The sequence below is a fragment of the Salmo trutta genome, chromosome 36 (genome assembly GCF_901001165.1).
Source record: "Salmo trutta chromosome 36, fSalTru1.1, whole genome shotgun sequence".
Classification (NCBI taxonomy): domain Eukaryota; kingdom Metazoa; phylum Chordata; class Actinopteri; order Salmoniformes; family Salmonidae; genus Salmo; species Salmo trutta.
The window spans coordinates 1,161,820-1,180,121 of NC_042992.1; the positions used below are offsets into that span (position 1 = coordinate 1,161,820).

At 40.6% G+C, this 18,302-nt stretch overlaps 1 protein-coding gene across 2 annotated transcripts in view; it reads left to right on the forward strand.

Moving 5' to 3' along the window:
* grhl2b (grainyhead-like transcription factor 2b) overlaps positions 1-18,302 on the forward strand; it is a 106,246-nt gene that overhangs the window by 64,459 nt on the left and 23,485 nt on the right. For both annotated transcript variants that reach the window (XM_029736177.1, XM_029736179.1), the window contains exons 8-9: positions 8,023-8,117; positions 14,330-14,488. In XM_029736177.1, the coding sequence (XP_029592037.1) occupies positions 8,023-8,117; positions 14,330-14,488 (254 nt within the window). The remainder of the gene's footprint in view (positions 1-8,022; positions 8,118-14,329; positions 14,489-18,302) is intronic.

The following is an 18,302-nucleotide window of genomic DNA, read 5'->3' on the forward strand; positions in this document are numbered from 1 at the left end:
TTGTACCTCTCTGATTGAGGCCTGATGTTATGCTCAGAGATTGGTATTAAGTCTAGTAAATTAATATATGGGATGTGTTTGTTACATGTCTAAACAATTGACATGATTTAGTGACATGATTTAGCAGTTGGTTGTCTGTTGTTGTCTTAGCATAATATCAACAGAATATCATAGCAGTAGGTTGTCTGTTGTCTTAGCATAATATCAACAGAATATCATAGCAGTTGGTTGTCTGTTGTTGTCTTAGCATAATATCAACAGAATATCATAGCAGTAGGTTGTCTGTTGTCTTAGCATAATATCAACAGAATATCATAGCAGTAGGTTGTCTTGTTGTCTTAGCATAATATCAACAGAATATCATAGCAGTACTTTGTCTTGTTGTCTTAGCATAATATCAACAGAATATCATAGCAGTAGGTTGTCTTGTTGTCTTAGCATAATATCAACAGAATATCACAATGCACTTTCCCCATTTGTCCCGGTCCTGTCGTGTCTGTCAAGGCAGCATAGAATTGTTTTTTCACTCTAGGCCTCAGATATAACAGATATATGCATATCATCCAGACAGTGTATTACTCAATGAGGAAGTGAGATGTTATTTAGTCTGAAACCACTTGTTGAATGAATAAAGTCAACTTGTAAAACTGTTTAATAAGGCATCCACAACTATTTCACCTCAATGTATTGTTGGATATAAGACCTATAGTGATCCCAGAGTGATCCCATGATATAATTTCATGTCAATTTAATACCTTTGTTGTGAATATGGTACATTTGTCAAAGAAAATAGAGAAAATTGATGGAAATCCTTTGGATTATATTAATTAAGGTACATTTTCCTTCACTGCTTCGGTTGGATCCTCCTGATGTGAAGGAGATAATTGATAACTTAAAGATATTAGCAGCAGGTCATGATGAGATTGGTGCCTCTTTGTTGAAATCAGTGTCTTCCTCGATTACTGAGCCTCTAACGTATAGTCGATCATTCACCAAATGTATGCAAACTGGTATTGCTCCTAAAGATTAGAAAATGAGTTATCCCCCTCTATAAATCTGGGGATCCAAGGTCTTTCACAAATTATCGGCCGATATCTCTACTATGTTTTTCTAAAATCCTAGAAAAATACTTGAATAAGGGAATGTTAAAATGTTTAAGCAACACTGTAATATGGTTTTGGTAAAAACTATTACACAGATATAGCCCTTTTGCAACTTGTGGATAAAATCTTTACAGCCGTGAACAACAATGAATATGCTCTTGGCATCTTTTTAGATTTATCCAAAGCGATTGACACGGTTGATCATTAAATATTACTTTCTAAATGTCATTATTATATTTTTCATAATTATGCATATAATTGGTTAAATAGTTATGTTTATAATAGAGAACCATTTGTTTTTGCAAACGGCTGTACATCTACCAGGGCCAAGATATAAATTCATTTAAAAAAGAGCCAGAATCTCAATTGGTGGGAATGAAATAGAACAAGTCACATCCACTAGATTCCTGGGAGTTGTAATTGATGAAAAGTTATCTTGAAAAAAAATCATATTCAATTTGTCTGTAGCAAAGTGATGAAATGTGTTGGTATCATCAATATGATTACTGGTTTGGTTCATCGGGCTTGCTTCCTAACTCTGTACTATAGCTTAATTTACCCATATGCCATTGTGTCTGTGTGGGGTGGGGGTTTAGGCTAACCTGACGGATTAGTAGCAGAAGAGGAGAGAGGTGACCCCCTGGTCAAATAACAAACAGTAAACTGTAGTACAGCCCAGGTCTGGTCTGGATAGTGGTAGCAGCAGATGGGAGGTGTAACATGACACCGCCAAGCTAGGCTGGGATTTGAATAGCAGTTGGTTCAGGATTGTTCCCTGGCTCTGCCTGGAGGCTTGGAGGCCTGGGGCTGTGTGTGTCATGGGACCTGGGATTTGAATGGATCTATTTAACGGGGAACTAACGGATGCAACCTGCCTGACTGCCTGGCTGGCTGACTGGCTGTGCACCTGTGAAAACCTGGAGTGGAGCGGCCCAAGTGGGAATGGAGTGGGGAGTGGAGTGACATAGCCAGCCTTTGACTTATTATTCCTTTTATCTCCTAGTGGGGAAAAGGGCTTCATAAGTGATGCGTCTCTGAATCTGAATGATCGGCTATGAAAAGCCAACTGACATTTACTCCTGAGGTGCTGACCTGTTGCACCCTCGACAACCACTGTGATTATTATTATTTGACCATGCTGGTCATCTATGAACATTTGAACATCTTGGCCATGTTCTGTTATAATCTCCACCCGGCACAGCCAGAAGAGGACTGGCCACCCCTCATAGCCTGGTTCCTCTCTAGGATTCTTCCTAAGTTCTGGCCTTTCTAGGGAGTTTTTCCTAGCCACCGTGCTTCTACACCTGCATTGCTTGCTGTTTGGGGTTTTAGGCTGGGTTTCTGTACAGCACTTTGTGACATCAGCTGATGTAAAAAGTGCTTTATAAATACATTTGATTGATTGATTGATCTCCATCTCACTGAGCCAGACGGGAGGCCTGGTTTAAAGACCTGAGTCAAACATGTACAGGTGTCACGTGTTAAAATATTTGAGATGCACTTGATGAAATTCGCTTGGTACAGTGGAACCAATTGAATAGTCCCAAAACTGCAATAAATAAAGTACTCCTCAAATACTCTAATAAATATTAAAAAGTATTTGTCATATGGTTTGTAGCGGTTAAGAGGCTTGGTTTGCGGGGGGGTAGAGAGTTATTAGGAGGTGGAAGGGTAAAGGGATTTTGGGGGTAGATAAAGGGATAGAGAGGTTAGGTAATATAGAGGGTGTTTTAGGGGTAGATAGAGGGATAGAGAGGTTAGGTTATGTAGAGGGGTAGAGGGGGTTTTGGGGGTAGAGAGGTTAGGTAATGTAGAGGGGTTAAATGCAATGTTCTCTATTTTCTTTCGTCACTGAGCAGATTTCAGGTCTGCTGAGCGAAACTTGAACTTTGTGAAAATTCTGTGAAACTTCCAGCACGCGTTTACTGTAAACACTGAGGCTGTACCCGCTTTAAGTTACAGTTTTAACAGTGGGCAAGTAGGCTACTGTGGCTATTTGATCATAATGTAGGCCTACCAGAGTGGCCTTCCATCAGAAAATATGGAGAAAATGCATCCCATAACATTTTAACATGGAAATAGCTGTTCTATCATTCAGTCTACAGTAGCAGCCAATGTGTGGTGTTCAATACAGGCCTACATTCCATGAGACTTTTGAAAAAAACATGAAGGGCTTGACATGAACCTTCATCCACTCAGACAAGGCGGTGACGGAAAATGTTGTTGTGTTGTTTGATGCAAGAAACCACTTTACAAAATAAAAGGCATCATTATTCCCATACCATTATTACAGAGAATTAGGCAAATCATGCTACCCTCTGCCTATTGGCTACTTAGATTATTCATGATTGTCTCAAAATACAACACTGCCCCTTTAAGACCAAAAACAAGCTCTTTACCTGACTGGCTTTTCAAAGATGTCTAGAAATGTACATGTTTTGTGCTCATGTAGGAAGCAACCACTCTCCCATTGCTGACTACAAATTATTTATAACTGGGCTAATAACTCACTAACTAGCAAAAGATATGAACAAAATGTGCACACGTGGCTACATGCAGCTCTTGCTTTGATCTCAAAACAAGCGCATCTACTCACGACCACTCATGCTGTAAACACAGTCCAGTTCAAAGTGAATGGCACAGATCCATATATGGCAATGGTCTATTTGCATACAGGCCTACTGCAGCTCTGATTGGTAATGCCGTACCGGTATGTGTGGGCTGAGTGGTGCATATCAATGCAATAGAATCATACTCCGATGCGTTCTGCCTACAACAACATCTCTGATATTCATTCTGCTTGGCAGTCCCGGTGGAGCTGCACGGCAGTCCCGGTGGAGCTGCACGGCAGTCTCAGGGCAACTGCGTGGGGGTTAGACGGCGTAGAAGGGTTCAGATGGGGTATAGGGGGTAGTGGGTTGGTAGGGGGTAGAGTGGATAGAAGGGATTTTGGGGGAGGTAGAGTATTGGGGAGGAGAGGGCTTTTAGGGGAAGAGGAGTTTTGGGGTGTAGAGAGTTTTGGGGGGTAGACGGGTTTGGGGGTTACAGAGTTTTGGGGGGTTAGAGAGTTTTGGGGGGTAGAGAGTTTTGGGGGGTAGAGAGTTTTGGGGGTTGGAGAGTTTTGGGGGTAGACGGGTTTGGAGATGGAGAGGTTTTGAGGATAGAGGGGTTTGATGGGGTAGAGGGGGTAGAGGGGTTAATAGTGGTAGATGAACTAACATGTCCTGGGGTAATAGTGGTAGATGAACTAACATGTCCTGGGGTAATAGTGGTAGATGAACTAACATGTCCTGGGGTAATAGTGGTAGATGAACTGACATGTCCTGGGGTAATAGTGGTAGATGAACTAACATGTCCTGGGGTAATAGTGGTAGATGAAATAACATGTCCTGGGGTAATAGTGGTAGATGAACTAACATGTCCTGGCGTAATAGTGGTAGATGAACTAACATGTCCTGGGGTAATAGTGGTAGATGAACTAGTGGTAGATGAAATAACATGTCCTGGGGTAATAGTGGTAGATGAACTAACATGTCCTGGGGTAATAGTGGTAGATGAACTAACATGTCCTGGGGTAATAGTGGTAGATGAACTGACATGTCCTGGGGTAATAGTGGTAGATGAACTGACATGTCCTGGGGTAATAGTGGTAGATGAACTAACATGTCCTGGGGTAATAGTGGTAGATGAACTGACATGTCCTGGGGTAATAGTGGTAGATGAACTAACATGTCCTGGGGTAATAGTGGTAGATGAAATAACATGTCCTGGGGTAATAGTGGTAGATGAACTAACATGTCCTGGGGTAATAGTGGTAGATGAACTAACATGTCCTGGGGTAATAGTGGTAGATGAACTGACATGTCCTGGGGTAATAGTGGTAGATGAACTGACATGTCCTGGGGTAATAGTGGTAGATGAACTAACATGTCCTGGGGTAATAGTGGTAGATGAACTAACATGTCCTGGGGTAATAGTGGTAGATGAACTGACATGTCCTGGGGTAATAGTGGTAGATGAACTGACATGTCCTGGGGTAATAGTGGTAGATGAACTAACATGTCCTGGGGTAATAGTGGTAGATGAACTGACATGTCCTGGGGTAATAGTGGTAGATGAACTAACATGTCCTGGGGTAATAGTGGTAGATGAACTAACATGTCCTGGGGTAATAGTGGTAGATGAAATAACATGTCCTGGGGTAATAGTGGTAGATGAACTAACATGTCCTGGCGTAATAGTGGTAGATGAACTAACATGTCCTGGGGTAATAGTGGTAGATGAACTAGTGGTAGATGAAATAACATGTCCTGGGGTAATAGTGGTAGATGAACTAACATGTCCTGGGGTAATAGTGGTAGATGAACTAACATGTCCTGGGGTAATAGTGGTAGATGAACTAACATGTCCTGGGGTAATAGTGGTAGATGAAATAACATGTCCTGGGGTAATAGTGGTAGATGAACTAACATGTCCTGGCGTAATAGTGGTAGATGAACTAACATGTCCTGGGGTAATAGTGGTAGATGAACTAACATGTCCTGGGGTAATAGTGGTAGATGAACTAGTGGTAGATGAACTAACATGTCCTGGCGTAATAGTGGTAGATGAACTAACATGTCCTGGGGTAATAGTGGTAGATGAACTAGTGGTAGATGAAATAACATGTCCTGGGGTAATAGTGGTAGATGAACTAACATGTCCTGGGGTAATAGTGGTAGATGAACTGACATGTCCTGGGGTAATAGTGGTAGATGAATTGACATGTCCTGGGGTAATAGTGGTAGATGAACTAACATGTCCTGGGGTAATAGTGGTAGATGAACTAACATGTCCTGGGGTAATAGTGGTAGATGAACTGACATGTCCTGGGGTAATAGTGGTAGATGAATTGACATGTCCTGGGGTAATAGTGGTAGATGAACTGACATGTCCTGGGGTAATAGTGGTAGATGAACTGACATGTCCTGGGGTAATAGTGGTAGATGAACTGACATGTCCTGGGGTAATAGTGGTAGATGAACTAACATGTCCTGGGGTAATAGTGGTAGATGAACTGACATGTCCTGGGGTAATAGTGGTAGATGAATTGACATGTCCTGGGGTAATAGTGGTAGATGAACTGACATGTCCTGGGGTAATAGTGGTAGATGAACTGACATGTCCTGGGGTAATAGTGGTAGATGAACTGACATGTCCTGGGGTAATAGTGGTAGATGAACTGACATGTCCTGGGGTAATAGTGGTAGATGAACTAACATGTCCTGGGGTAATAGTGGTAGATGAACTAACATGTCCTGGGGTAATAGTGGTAGATGAACTAACATGTCCTGGGGTAATAGTGGTAGATGAACTAACATGTCCTGGGGTAATAGTGGTAGATGAACTGACATGTCCTGGGGTAATAGTGGTAGATGAACTGACATGTCCTGGGGTAATAGTGGTAGATGAACTGACATGTCCTGGGGTAATAGTGGTAGATGAACTAACATGTCCTGGGGTAATAGTGGTAGATGAACTAACATGTCCTGGGGTAATAGTGGTAGATGAACTAACATGTCCTGGGGTAATAGTGGTAGATGAACTAACATGTCCTGGGGTAATAGTGGTAGATGAACTAACATGTCCTGGGGTAATAGTGGTAGATGAACTGACATGTCCTGGGGTAATAGTGGTAGATGAACTAGTGGTAGATGAACTAACATGTCCTGGGGTAATAGTGGTAGATGAAATAAGAATAGCCTCCTGTATTTACCAGTGTTTTTTTGAAGGCAGGGAGTTGGTTTACATTGCCAGATAGGAGATATCAAGAACAAGCTGTTTGATAACTCAGAGTTCCTAATCAGCCTAAACAATGGCTTCCTGGTTTAGCTGATAACAACTCCATCATATTGGCCTGTTCACATGTTTATAGTGGTTTCAGATAAAGTTGGTGTGGGGTTTTCTGCGATAGCCACTTGTTGTTTTATTAAAAGAAAACCACTTGTCAATTTTGAACTAACAAGGCCTACAGTTGAAGTCGGAAGTTTACATCCACTTAGGTTGTAGTTATTAAAACTCATTTTTCAACCACTCCACAAATTTCTTGTTAAGAAACTATAGTTTTTTCAAGTCGGTTAGGACATCTACTTTGTGCATGACACAAGTAATTCTTCCAACAATTGTTTGCAGACAAATTATTTCACTTATAATTCACTGTATCTCAAATCCAGTGGTTCAGAAGTTTACAGAAAATTCTGTAATTAAATTACAGAATTTTTACTAGGATTAAATGTCAGGAATTGTGAAAAACTGAGTTTAAATGTAATTCGCTAAGGTGTATGTAAACTTCTGACTTCAACTGTAGATATGTTTAAAGATAGTGTTGAATAGCCTTTTCCTCCACCATTTGTATATTTATCCTGCATTTCTTCTCATTGACTCTCAAGGCTTCAGCTGGGTGGAAGGTTGAGCATGTGTTGTGAGAATTAATCCCATCTGACCTTCTTCCATTCTGTTCCCTCCTCTCCTTCCTTCCTTCCTTCCTTCCTTCCTTCCTTCCTTCCTTCCTTCCTTCCTTCCTTCCTTCCTTCCTTCCTTCCTTCCTTCCTTCCTTCCTTCCTTCCCTACATCCCTCCTTCCCTCCTCTCATCTCTCCTTTTCTACATCCCTCCTTCCCTCCTCTCATCTCTCCTTTTCTACATCCCTCCTTCCCTCCTCTCATCTCTCCTTTTCTACATCCCTCCTTCCCTACATCCCTCCTTCCCTCCATCCCTCCTTCCCTCCTCTCATCTCTCCTTTTCTACATCCCTCCTTCCCTCCATCCCTCCTTCCCTCCATCCCTCCTTCCCTCCTCTCATCTCTCCTTTTCTACATCCCTCCTTCCCTCCATCCCTCCTTCCCTCCATCCCTCCTTCCCTCTTCCCTTCCTTCTCTCCAGCGGACTATAAGGAGAGCTTCAACACCATCGGTAACATTGAGGAGATAGCCTACAACGCTGTCTCCTTCACCTGGGATGTGAACGAAGAGGCCAAGGTAAAAACAACATGGGCAGCGTAGCGTATTTGAGGTTTAAAAAGACTTCTGAAGTTTGTAATTTTCATATTGAAATTTCAGACTTGATTTAAAAAACATAAAAATCTAAGTGTGTTATTGGAACAGGTCATTGTGTGTGTTACTGGAACAGGTCATTGTGTGTTATTACAACAGGTCATTGTGTGTTATTACAACAGGTCATTGTGTGTTACTGGAACAGGTCATTGTGTGTTATTACAACAGGTCATTGTGTGTTATTACAACAGGTCATTGTGTGTTATTACAACAGGTCATTGTGTGTTATTACAACAGGTCATTGTGTGTTATTACAACAGGTCATTGTGTGTGTTATTACAACAGGTCATTGTGTGTTATTACAACAGGTCATTGTGTGTTATTGGAACAGGTCATTGTGTGTTATTACAACAGGTCATTGTGTGTTATTGGAACAGGTCATTGTGTGTGTTATTACAGCATGTCATTGTGTGTGTTATTACAACAGGTCATTGTGTGTTATTACAACAGGTCATTGTGTGTTATTGGAACAGGTCATTGTGTGTTATTGGAACAGGTCATTGTGTGTTATTGGAACAGGTCATTGTGTGTTATTACAACAGGTCATTGTGTGTGTTATTACAACGTGTCATTGTGTGTTATTACAACAGGTCATTGTGTGTTATTACAACCTGTCATTGTGTGTGTTATTACAACAGGTCATTGTGTGTTATTAGAACAGGTCATAGTGTGTTATTAGAACAGGTCATAGTGTGTTATTAGAACAGGTCATTGTGTGTGTTATTACAACAGGTCATTGTGTGTTATTACAACAGGTCATTGTGTGTGTTATTACAACAGGTCATTGTGTGTTATTACAACATATAATTGTGTGTTATTACAACAGGTCATTGTGTGTTATTAGAACAGGTCATAGTGTGTTATTAGAACAGGTCATAGTGTGTTATTAGAACAGGTCATTGTGTGTGTTATTACAACAGGTCATTGTGTGTTATTACAACAGGTCATTGTGTGTGTTATTACAACAGGTCATTGTGTGTTATTACAACATATAATTGTGTGTTATTACAACAGGTCATTGTGTGTTATTACAACAGGTCATTGTGTGTTATTACAACAGGTCATTGTGTGTTATTACAACAGGTCATTGTGTGTTATTACAACAGGTAATTGTGTGTTATTACAACAGGTCATTGTGTGTTATTACAACAGGTCATTGTGTGTTATTGCAACATGTCATTGTGTGTGTTATTAGAACAGGTCATTGTGTGTCATTACAACAGGTCATTGTGTGTTATTACAACAGGTCATTGTGTGTTATTACAACAGGTCATTGTGTGTGTTATTGGAACAGGTCATTGTGTGTGTTACTGGAACAGGTCATTGTGTGTGTTATTACAACAGGTCATTGTGTGTTATTACAACAGGTCATTGTGTGTTATTGCAACATGTCATTGTGTGTGTTATTAGAACAGGTCATTGTGTGTCATTACAACAGGTCATTGTGTGTGTTATTACAACAGGTCATTGTGTGTTATTACAACATATAATTGTGTGTTATAACAACAGGTCATTGTGTGTTATTAGAACAGGTCATAGTGTGTTATTAGAACAGGTCATAGTGTGTTATTAGAACAGGTCATTGTGTGTGTTATTACAACAGGTCATTGTGTGTTATTACAACAGGTCATTGTGTGTGTTATTACAACAGGTCATTGTGTGTTATTACAACATATAATTGTGTGTTATTACAACAGGTCATTGTGTGTTATTACAACAGGTCATTGTGTGTTATTACAACAGGTCATTGTGTGTTATTACAACAGGTCATTGTGTGTTATTACAACAGGTCATTGTGTGTTATTGCAACATGTCATTGTGTGTGTTATTAGAACAGGTCATTGTGTGTCATTACAACAGGTCATTGTGTGTTATTACAACAGGTCATTGTGTGTTATTACAACAGGTCATTGTGTGTGTTATTGGAACAGGTCATTGTGTGTGTTACTGGAACTGGTCATTGTGTGTTATTACAACAGGTCATTGTGTGTTATTACAACAGGTCATTGTGTGTTATTACAACAGGTCATTGTGTGTTATTACAACAGGTCATTGTGTGTTATTGCAACATGTCATTGTGTGTGTTATTAGAACAGGTCATTGTGTGTCATTACAACAGGTCATTGTGTGTTATTACAACAGGTCATTGTGTGTTATTACAACAGGTCATTGTGTGTGTTATTGGAACAGGTCATTGTGTGTGTTACTGGAACAGGTCATTGTGTGTTATTACAACAGGTCATTGTGTGTTATTACAACAGGTCATTGTGTGTTATTACAACAGGTCATTGTGTGTTATTACAACAGGTCATTGTGTGTTTTATTACAACAGGTCATTGTGTGTTATTACAACAGGTCATTGTGTGGGGATTGTTGTATTATGCTAATTTGATTTCTGCTGGGGCACGGCCATTGACCGACCTTACAATCTAGACCTGGTCCACAGAGTAAAATGTGACAATCCACCTACAGTACAATATCACCGTCCCCAAAGTCCACACACACACAGTCCCTATTTCCCCCACAGTCCCCACATAGTCCCTATTTCCCCCACAGTCCCCACATAGTCCCTATTTCCCCCACAGTCCCCACATAGTCCCTATTTTCCCCACAGTCCCCACATAGTCCCTATTTCCCCCACAGTCCCCACATAGTCCCTATTTCCCCCACAGTCCCCACATAGTCCCTATTTCCCCCACAGTCCCCACATAGTCCCTATTTCCCCCACAATCCCCACATAGTCCCTACAGTCCCCACATAGTCCCTATTTCCCCCACGGTCCCCACATAGTCCCACAGTCCCCACATAGTCCCTATTTCCCCCACAGTCCCCACATAGTCCCTATTTCCCCCACAGTCCCCACATAGTCCCATGGTCCCCACATAGTCCCTATTTCCCCCACAGTCCCCACATAGTCCCTATTTCCCCCACAGTCCCCACATAGTCCCATGGTCCCCACATAGTCCCCAAAGTCCACACACGCATAGTTCCCACATTCCCCACATAGTCCCCATCCACACCCACCACACTTTGTTTGTTTTGCCCTCTCTTCTATGAAGCTACACCAAATTACCAAAAGTATGTGGACACCTGCCAGTTGAACATCTCATTCCAAAATCATGGGCATTAATATGGAGTCGGTCCTCTCTTTGCTGCTATAACAGCCTCCACTCTTCTGGGAAGGCTTTCCACTAGATGTTGGAACATTGCTGCGGGGACTTGCTTCCACTCAGCCCCAAGAGCATTACTGAGGTCGGGCACTGATGTTGGGTGATTAGGCCTGGCTCGCAGTTAGCGTTCCAATTCATGCCAAAGGTTTTCGGGGGGGGGGTTGAGGTCAGGGCTCTGTGCAGGCCAGTCAAGTTCTTCCACACCGATCTTGACAAACCAATTCTGTATGGACCTCGCTTTGTGCACGGGGCATTGTCATGCTGAAACAGGAAAGTTGTAAGCACATAATCGTCTAGAATGTCATTGTATGCTGTAGCGTTCAGATTTCCCGTCACTGGAACTAAGGGGCCCAGACCATGAAAAACAGCCCCAGATCATTATTCCTCCTCCTCCACCAAACTTTACAGTTGGCTCTATGCATTGGGGCAGGTAGCGTTCTCCTGGCATCTGCCAAACTCAGATTGGTCCATCGCCAGATGGTGAAGCGTGATTCATCTCTCCAGAGAACGCAAAGGCAGCGAGCTTCACACCACTCCAGCCGGCGCATGGCATTGCGCATGATGATCTTAGGCTTCAGTGCAGCTGCTCGGCCATGGAAACCCATTTCATGAAACTCCCGACGAACAGTTATTGTGCTGACGTTGTTTCCAGAGGCAGTTTGGAACTCGGTAGTGAGTGTTGCGACCGAGGACAGACTATTTTTACGCGTTATGCACTAAACACTCGGCAGTCCCGTTCTGTGAGCTTGTGTGGCCTACCACTTCGCGGCTGAGCCGTTGTTACTCCTAGACATTTCCAATTCACAATAACAGCACTTATAGTTGACCAGGGCAGCTCTAGCAGGGCAGAAATTTGACAAACTGACTTGCTGGAAAGGTGGCATCCTATGACGATACCACGTTAAAAGTCACTGAGCTCTTCAGTGAGGCCATTCTACTGGAAATATTTGTCTATGGAGATTGCATGCCTGTGTGCTCGATTTTAAACACCTGTCAGCAACAGGTGTGGCTGAAAATAGCCGAATCCACTAATTTGAAGGGGTGTCCACATACATTTGTATATATAGTGTAGGTACACACAGATACACATACACATATGTGCCACGTCAGTGTAGGGAGCCTGCAGAAACACACTGGCCCAGTGTCCTAGTCTCTCTCGCTCTCTCTCTCGCTCAGTCTCTCTCTCTCTCTCTCACGCTTTCTCTCACGCTTTCTCTCTTTCGCTCGCTCTCGCTCTCGCTCTCTCTCTCTCGCTCTCTCTCTCTGTCTCTCTCTGTCTCTCTCTGTCTCTCGCTCTCTCTCTCTGTCTCTCTCTCTCGCTCAGTCTCTCTGTCTCTCTCTCTCTCACGCTTTCTCTCATGCTTTCTCTCTCTCTCTCGCTCTCTCTCTCTCGCTCTCGCTCTCTCTCTTGCTCTCTCTCTCTCTGTCTCTCTCTCGCTCTCTCTCTCGCTCAGTTTCTCTCAGTCTCTCTCTCTCTCTCTCTCTCTCTCGCTCATGCTTTCTCTCTCTCCTCTCGCTCTCTTGTGCTCTCTTGTGCTCTCTCTTGTGCTCTCTTTTGTGCTCTCTCTCTCTCTCACGCTTTCTCTTTCTCTCTCTCTCATGCACTCTCACTCTTGCTATCTCTCTCTCAAACTTTCTCTCTCTCTCTCTCTCTCTCTCTCTCTCTCTCTCTCTCTCTCTCTCTCTCTCTCTTTCTTTCTTTCTCTCTCGGCAGCTCTGCTTTGCTTTCCCAGTGATCCTTGTTTATATGTTTGGCTCCACCATTGCAGTAATACAGTACTGTAATGCCATTGTAATCACAAGGCTCTGGATAAAGAACCTGCTGGAAGAAATCCAAGCCAGTTCAACTCTCTGAGCTAATATTTACTCTCCTCTGTGATGGGGTGCTGTCATGTGGGATAGCCTATTGAGGTTCAGCAACCCCACATCCCAAGAATAAACCAGTTTTCCTTGATAGTAGTACTGTAACCCTCTGATTCAAAGATATTCATAGTCCCAAGTCTCCACAAAGTCTTTCTTCTTTGTTTTATTACATAGTTGAAGTATTATGGGACCACTATACATGAAACACTCCCAATTAGTTGTATTTTCTGATAACTATCTTCCCATGCTCTCTTAACTCCAGCCATTCCTAGTTGTAATAGGTTGATGTGTTATAGGAAGTGAACCACTACTCCTGGAAGTCCTCCAGACGACCTCCAGCACCCATAGTTTTGCTTCACAGATCAAGAGGGCTTTAAAAGGCCTATTAATACAGAGGTTATAGCTTCTATTGCCCCTCTCTGGCTCCCTAGGCCTGTTACTACAGAGGTTATAGCCTCTATTGCCCCACTCTGGCTCCCAAGGCCTGTTAATACAGAGGTTATAGCTTCTATTCAGATAAACGCAATACACTGTCTGAGAATACACCTATTTTTTGTGGGGGGCAAAAACACATTGATGTGTTTGTCCACATGTTGAAACATGATGGTTCAGGGAGTACTGTTGTGAGAGAAAAGAAAACAGGACCGATTTAGTAGTCTAAAATGTAAAAAGAAGAAACATTTGAATTTATTCTATTTTCTCTGTGATATGCTGTGGCCCTGGGGCAGACATAATGTTGCGACCATGGCTTGTCTCAGCACATCCCATCTCTGTTATGCTCTGTTCTGTGTCTTCCTTATTGGAGAAAAGCCTTACTAACACAGATTGGCTAACTTGTATGAGACACCACAGTCATAGAACAGTGGGAACTGGCCCTATTCTTACGTAACGACATGTTGTAATATGCTTCCCACGCTTTGTACAGTTTGATATTTAGTCAATATGAATATGCTGTTGTATTTGGAAGATCTGCCAACTGAGATATAGGTTTTATTGACTGAGTAGTTTGTCTGGTTCTAGCTGAATAGAACTCATTGCCACTGCTCTGTCTCCGATTGGTCAGTTTGCAGGAATCTAATTTGTTCTGTCCCTCTGATTGGTTAGATCTTTATCACAGTGAACTGTCTGAGCACAGACTTCTCGTCTCAGAAGGGGGTGAAGGGTCTTCCTCTGATGATCCAGATTGACACCTACAGTTACAACAACCGCAGCAACAAGCCCCTCCACAGAGCCTACTCTCAGATCAAGGTCTTCTGTGACAAGGTGAGTCTCTCTGTCTGACCCCTGACTCCTTCATGACCCACTTCACTAATGAACTTTTAGTCCTGAAGAGTTGCTTTTTCGATCTTCAGATCTCCTCCTTGCCCTATGACTCATCCTCCCCTGTACTGTTAGAATCTCAGAACAAATTCCAGAGTTTCTGACTCTCTGCATCCTCCTGGTGGCTTCTGCATGTCAAACAATCAACTGGAATTGCAGTCTTTTCTCACAGCAGAGTGTCCTGAGTCTGGTGAGAGAGACTAGTTACAAACTGTAATAATGATCATCAGTGCTGTTGGATGTGAAGCTGCATCACAGATCCCTCCATCCACTCATGTATTTATTGATCTATTCATCCATCAAGTCAATAATATATTAATCCATCCATCAACTCCTTAATTTATTCATCCATCCAGTCAATAATATATTAATCCATCCATCAACTCCTTAATTTATTCATCCATCCATCCACTCCTTCATTTATTAATCTATCCATCCAGTCAATAATATATTCATTCATCCATCCACTCCTTCATTTATTAATCCATCCATCCACTCCTTAATTTATTAATTAATCCATCCACTCCTTCATTTATTAATCCATCCATCCATCCAGTCAATAATATATTAATTAATCCATCCACTGGTTCATTTATTCATCCATCCACTCCTTAATTTAATAATTCATCCATCCGCCCATTCATGTATTTCTATTTTTTATTTAACTAATTAAGTCAGTTAAGAACAAATTCTTATTTACAATGACGGCCTACACCGGCCAAACCCGGATGACCCGGGCCACTCAATCATTTATTAATCCACTCATCTGTCCACTCACTCACTCACTCACTCACTCACTCATGTATTCATCCATCCATCCACTCGTTCATATATTTATCGATCCATCCATTATCCTCTCATTCATTTATTCATCCATCATCAATCAAACACTAATTTATTAATTTATCCTTCCGTCCATACATCCACTCATTCATTTATTAAAACATCCACCCATTCAAAAACGAATTTATTAATCCAATGATATATCCATTCATTTATTTATCAATCCGTCCGTCCATCCATCCATCCACTCATTCATTTAATTACCATTTATTTATTAATTCATCCATCCACTCATTCATTTATTTACTTATTTATCCATCAATTACTTAATTTATTAATCAATACATCCATCTACACATTAATTTTTTGTAACCTTTATTTAAATGGGCAAGTCAGTTTAAGAACAAATTATTATTGACAATGATGGCCTACACCGGCCAAACTTGGACGACGCTGGGCCACTCATTCATTTATTAAACCACCCATCTGTCCACTCACTCACTCATATATTAATCCATCCATCCACTCATTCATATATTAATCCATCCATCCACTCATTCATATATTAATCCATCCATCCACTCATTCATATATTAATCCACCATCCACTCATTCATATATTAATCCACCATCCACTCATTCATATATTAATCCATCCATCCACTCATTCATATACTAATCCATCCATCCACTCATTCATATACTAATCCATCCATCCACTCATTCATATATTAATCCATCATCCACTCATTCATATATTAATCCATCCATCCACTCATTCATATATTAATCCATCATCCACTCATTCATATATTAATCCATCCATCCACTCATTCATATATTAATCCATCCATTCATCCACTCATTCATATACTAATCCATCCATCCATCCATCCACTCATTCATATATTAATCCATCCATCCACTCATTCATATATTAATCCATCCATCCATCCACTCATTCATATATTAATCCATCCATCCACTCATTCATATATTAATCCATCATCCACTCATTCGTATATTAATCCATCCATCCACTCATTCATATATTAATCCATCATCCATCCACTCATTCATTTATTAATCCATCCATCCATCCACTCATTCAGAAATTAATCCACCATCCACTCATTCATATATTAATCCACCATCCACTCATTCATATATTAATCCACCATCCACTCATTCATATATTAATCCACCATCCACTCATTCATATATTAATCCATCCATCCACTCATTCATATATTAATCCACCATCCACTCATTCATATATTAATCCACCATCCACTCATTCATATATTAATCCACCATCCACTCATTCATATATTAATCCATCCATCCATCCCCTCATTCATATATTAATCCATCCATCCACTCATTCATATATTAATCTACCATCCACTCATTCATATACTAATCCATCCATCCATCCATCCACTCATTCATATATTAATCCATCCATCCACTCATTCATATATTAATCCATCCATCCACTCATTCATATATTAATCCATCCATCCATCCACTCATTCATATATTAATCCATCCATCCATACACTCATTCATATATTAATCCATCCATCCACTCATTCATATATTAATCCATCATCCATCCACTCATTCATATATTAATCCATCCATCCACTCATTCATATATTAATCCATCCATCCACTCATTCATATATTAATCCATCCATCCATCCACTCATTCATATATTAATCCATCCATCCACTCATTCATATATTAATCCATCATCCATCCACTCATTCATATATTAATCCATCCATCCACTCATTCATATATTAATCCACCATCCACTCATTCATATATTAATCCATCCATCCACTCATTCATATATTAATCCATCCATCCACTCATTCACATATTAATCCATCCATCCACTCATTCATATATTAATCCACCATCCACTCATTCATATATTAATCCATCCATCCATCCATCCACTCATTCATATATTAATCCACCATCCACTCATTCATATATTAATCCATCCATCCATCCATCCATCCACTCATTCATATATTAATCCATCATCCATCCACTCATTCATATTTTAATCCATCCATCCACTCATTCATATATTAATCCATCCATCCACTCATTCATATATTAATCCATCATCCATCCACTCATTCATATATTAATCCATCCATCCACTCATTCATATATTAATCCACCATCCACTCATTCATATATTAATCCACCATCCACTCATTCATATATTAATCCACCATCCACTCATTCATATATTAATCCACCATCCACTCATTCATATATTAATCCACCATCCACTCATTCATATATTAATCCACCATCCACTCATTCATATATTAATCCATCCATCCATCCACTCATTCATATATTAATCCACCATCCACTCATTCATATATTAATCCATCATCCACTCATTCGTATATTAATCCATCCATCCACTCATTCATATATTAATCCATCCATCCATCCACTCATTCATATATTAATCCACCATCCACTCATTCATATATTAATCCACCATCCACTCATTCATATATTAATCCATCCATCCACTCATTCATATATTAATCCATCATCCATCCACTCATTCATATATTAATCCATCATCCATCCACTCATTCATATATTAATCCACCATCCACTCATGCATATATTAATCCATCCATCCACTCATTCATATATTAATCCACCATCCACTCATTCATATATTAATCCACCATCCACTCATTCATATATTAATCCACCATCCACTCATTCATATATTAATCCACCATCCACTCATTCATATATTAATCCACCATCCACTCATTCATATATTAATCCACCATCCATCCACTCATTCATATATTAATCCACCATCCATCCACTCATTCATATATTAATCCACCATCCACTCATTCATATATTAATCCATCCATCCATCCACTCATTCATATATTAATCCACCATCCA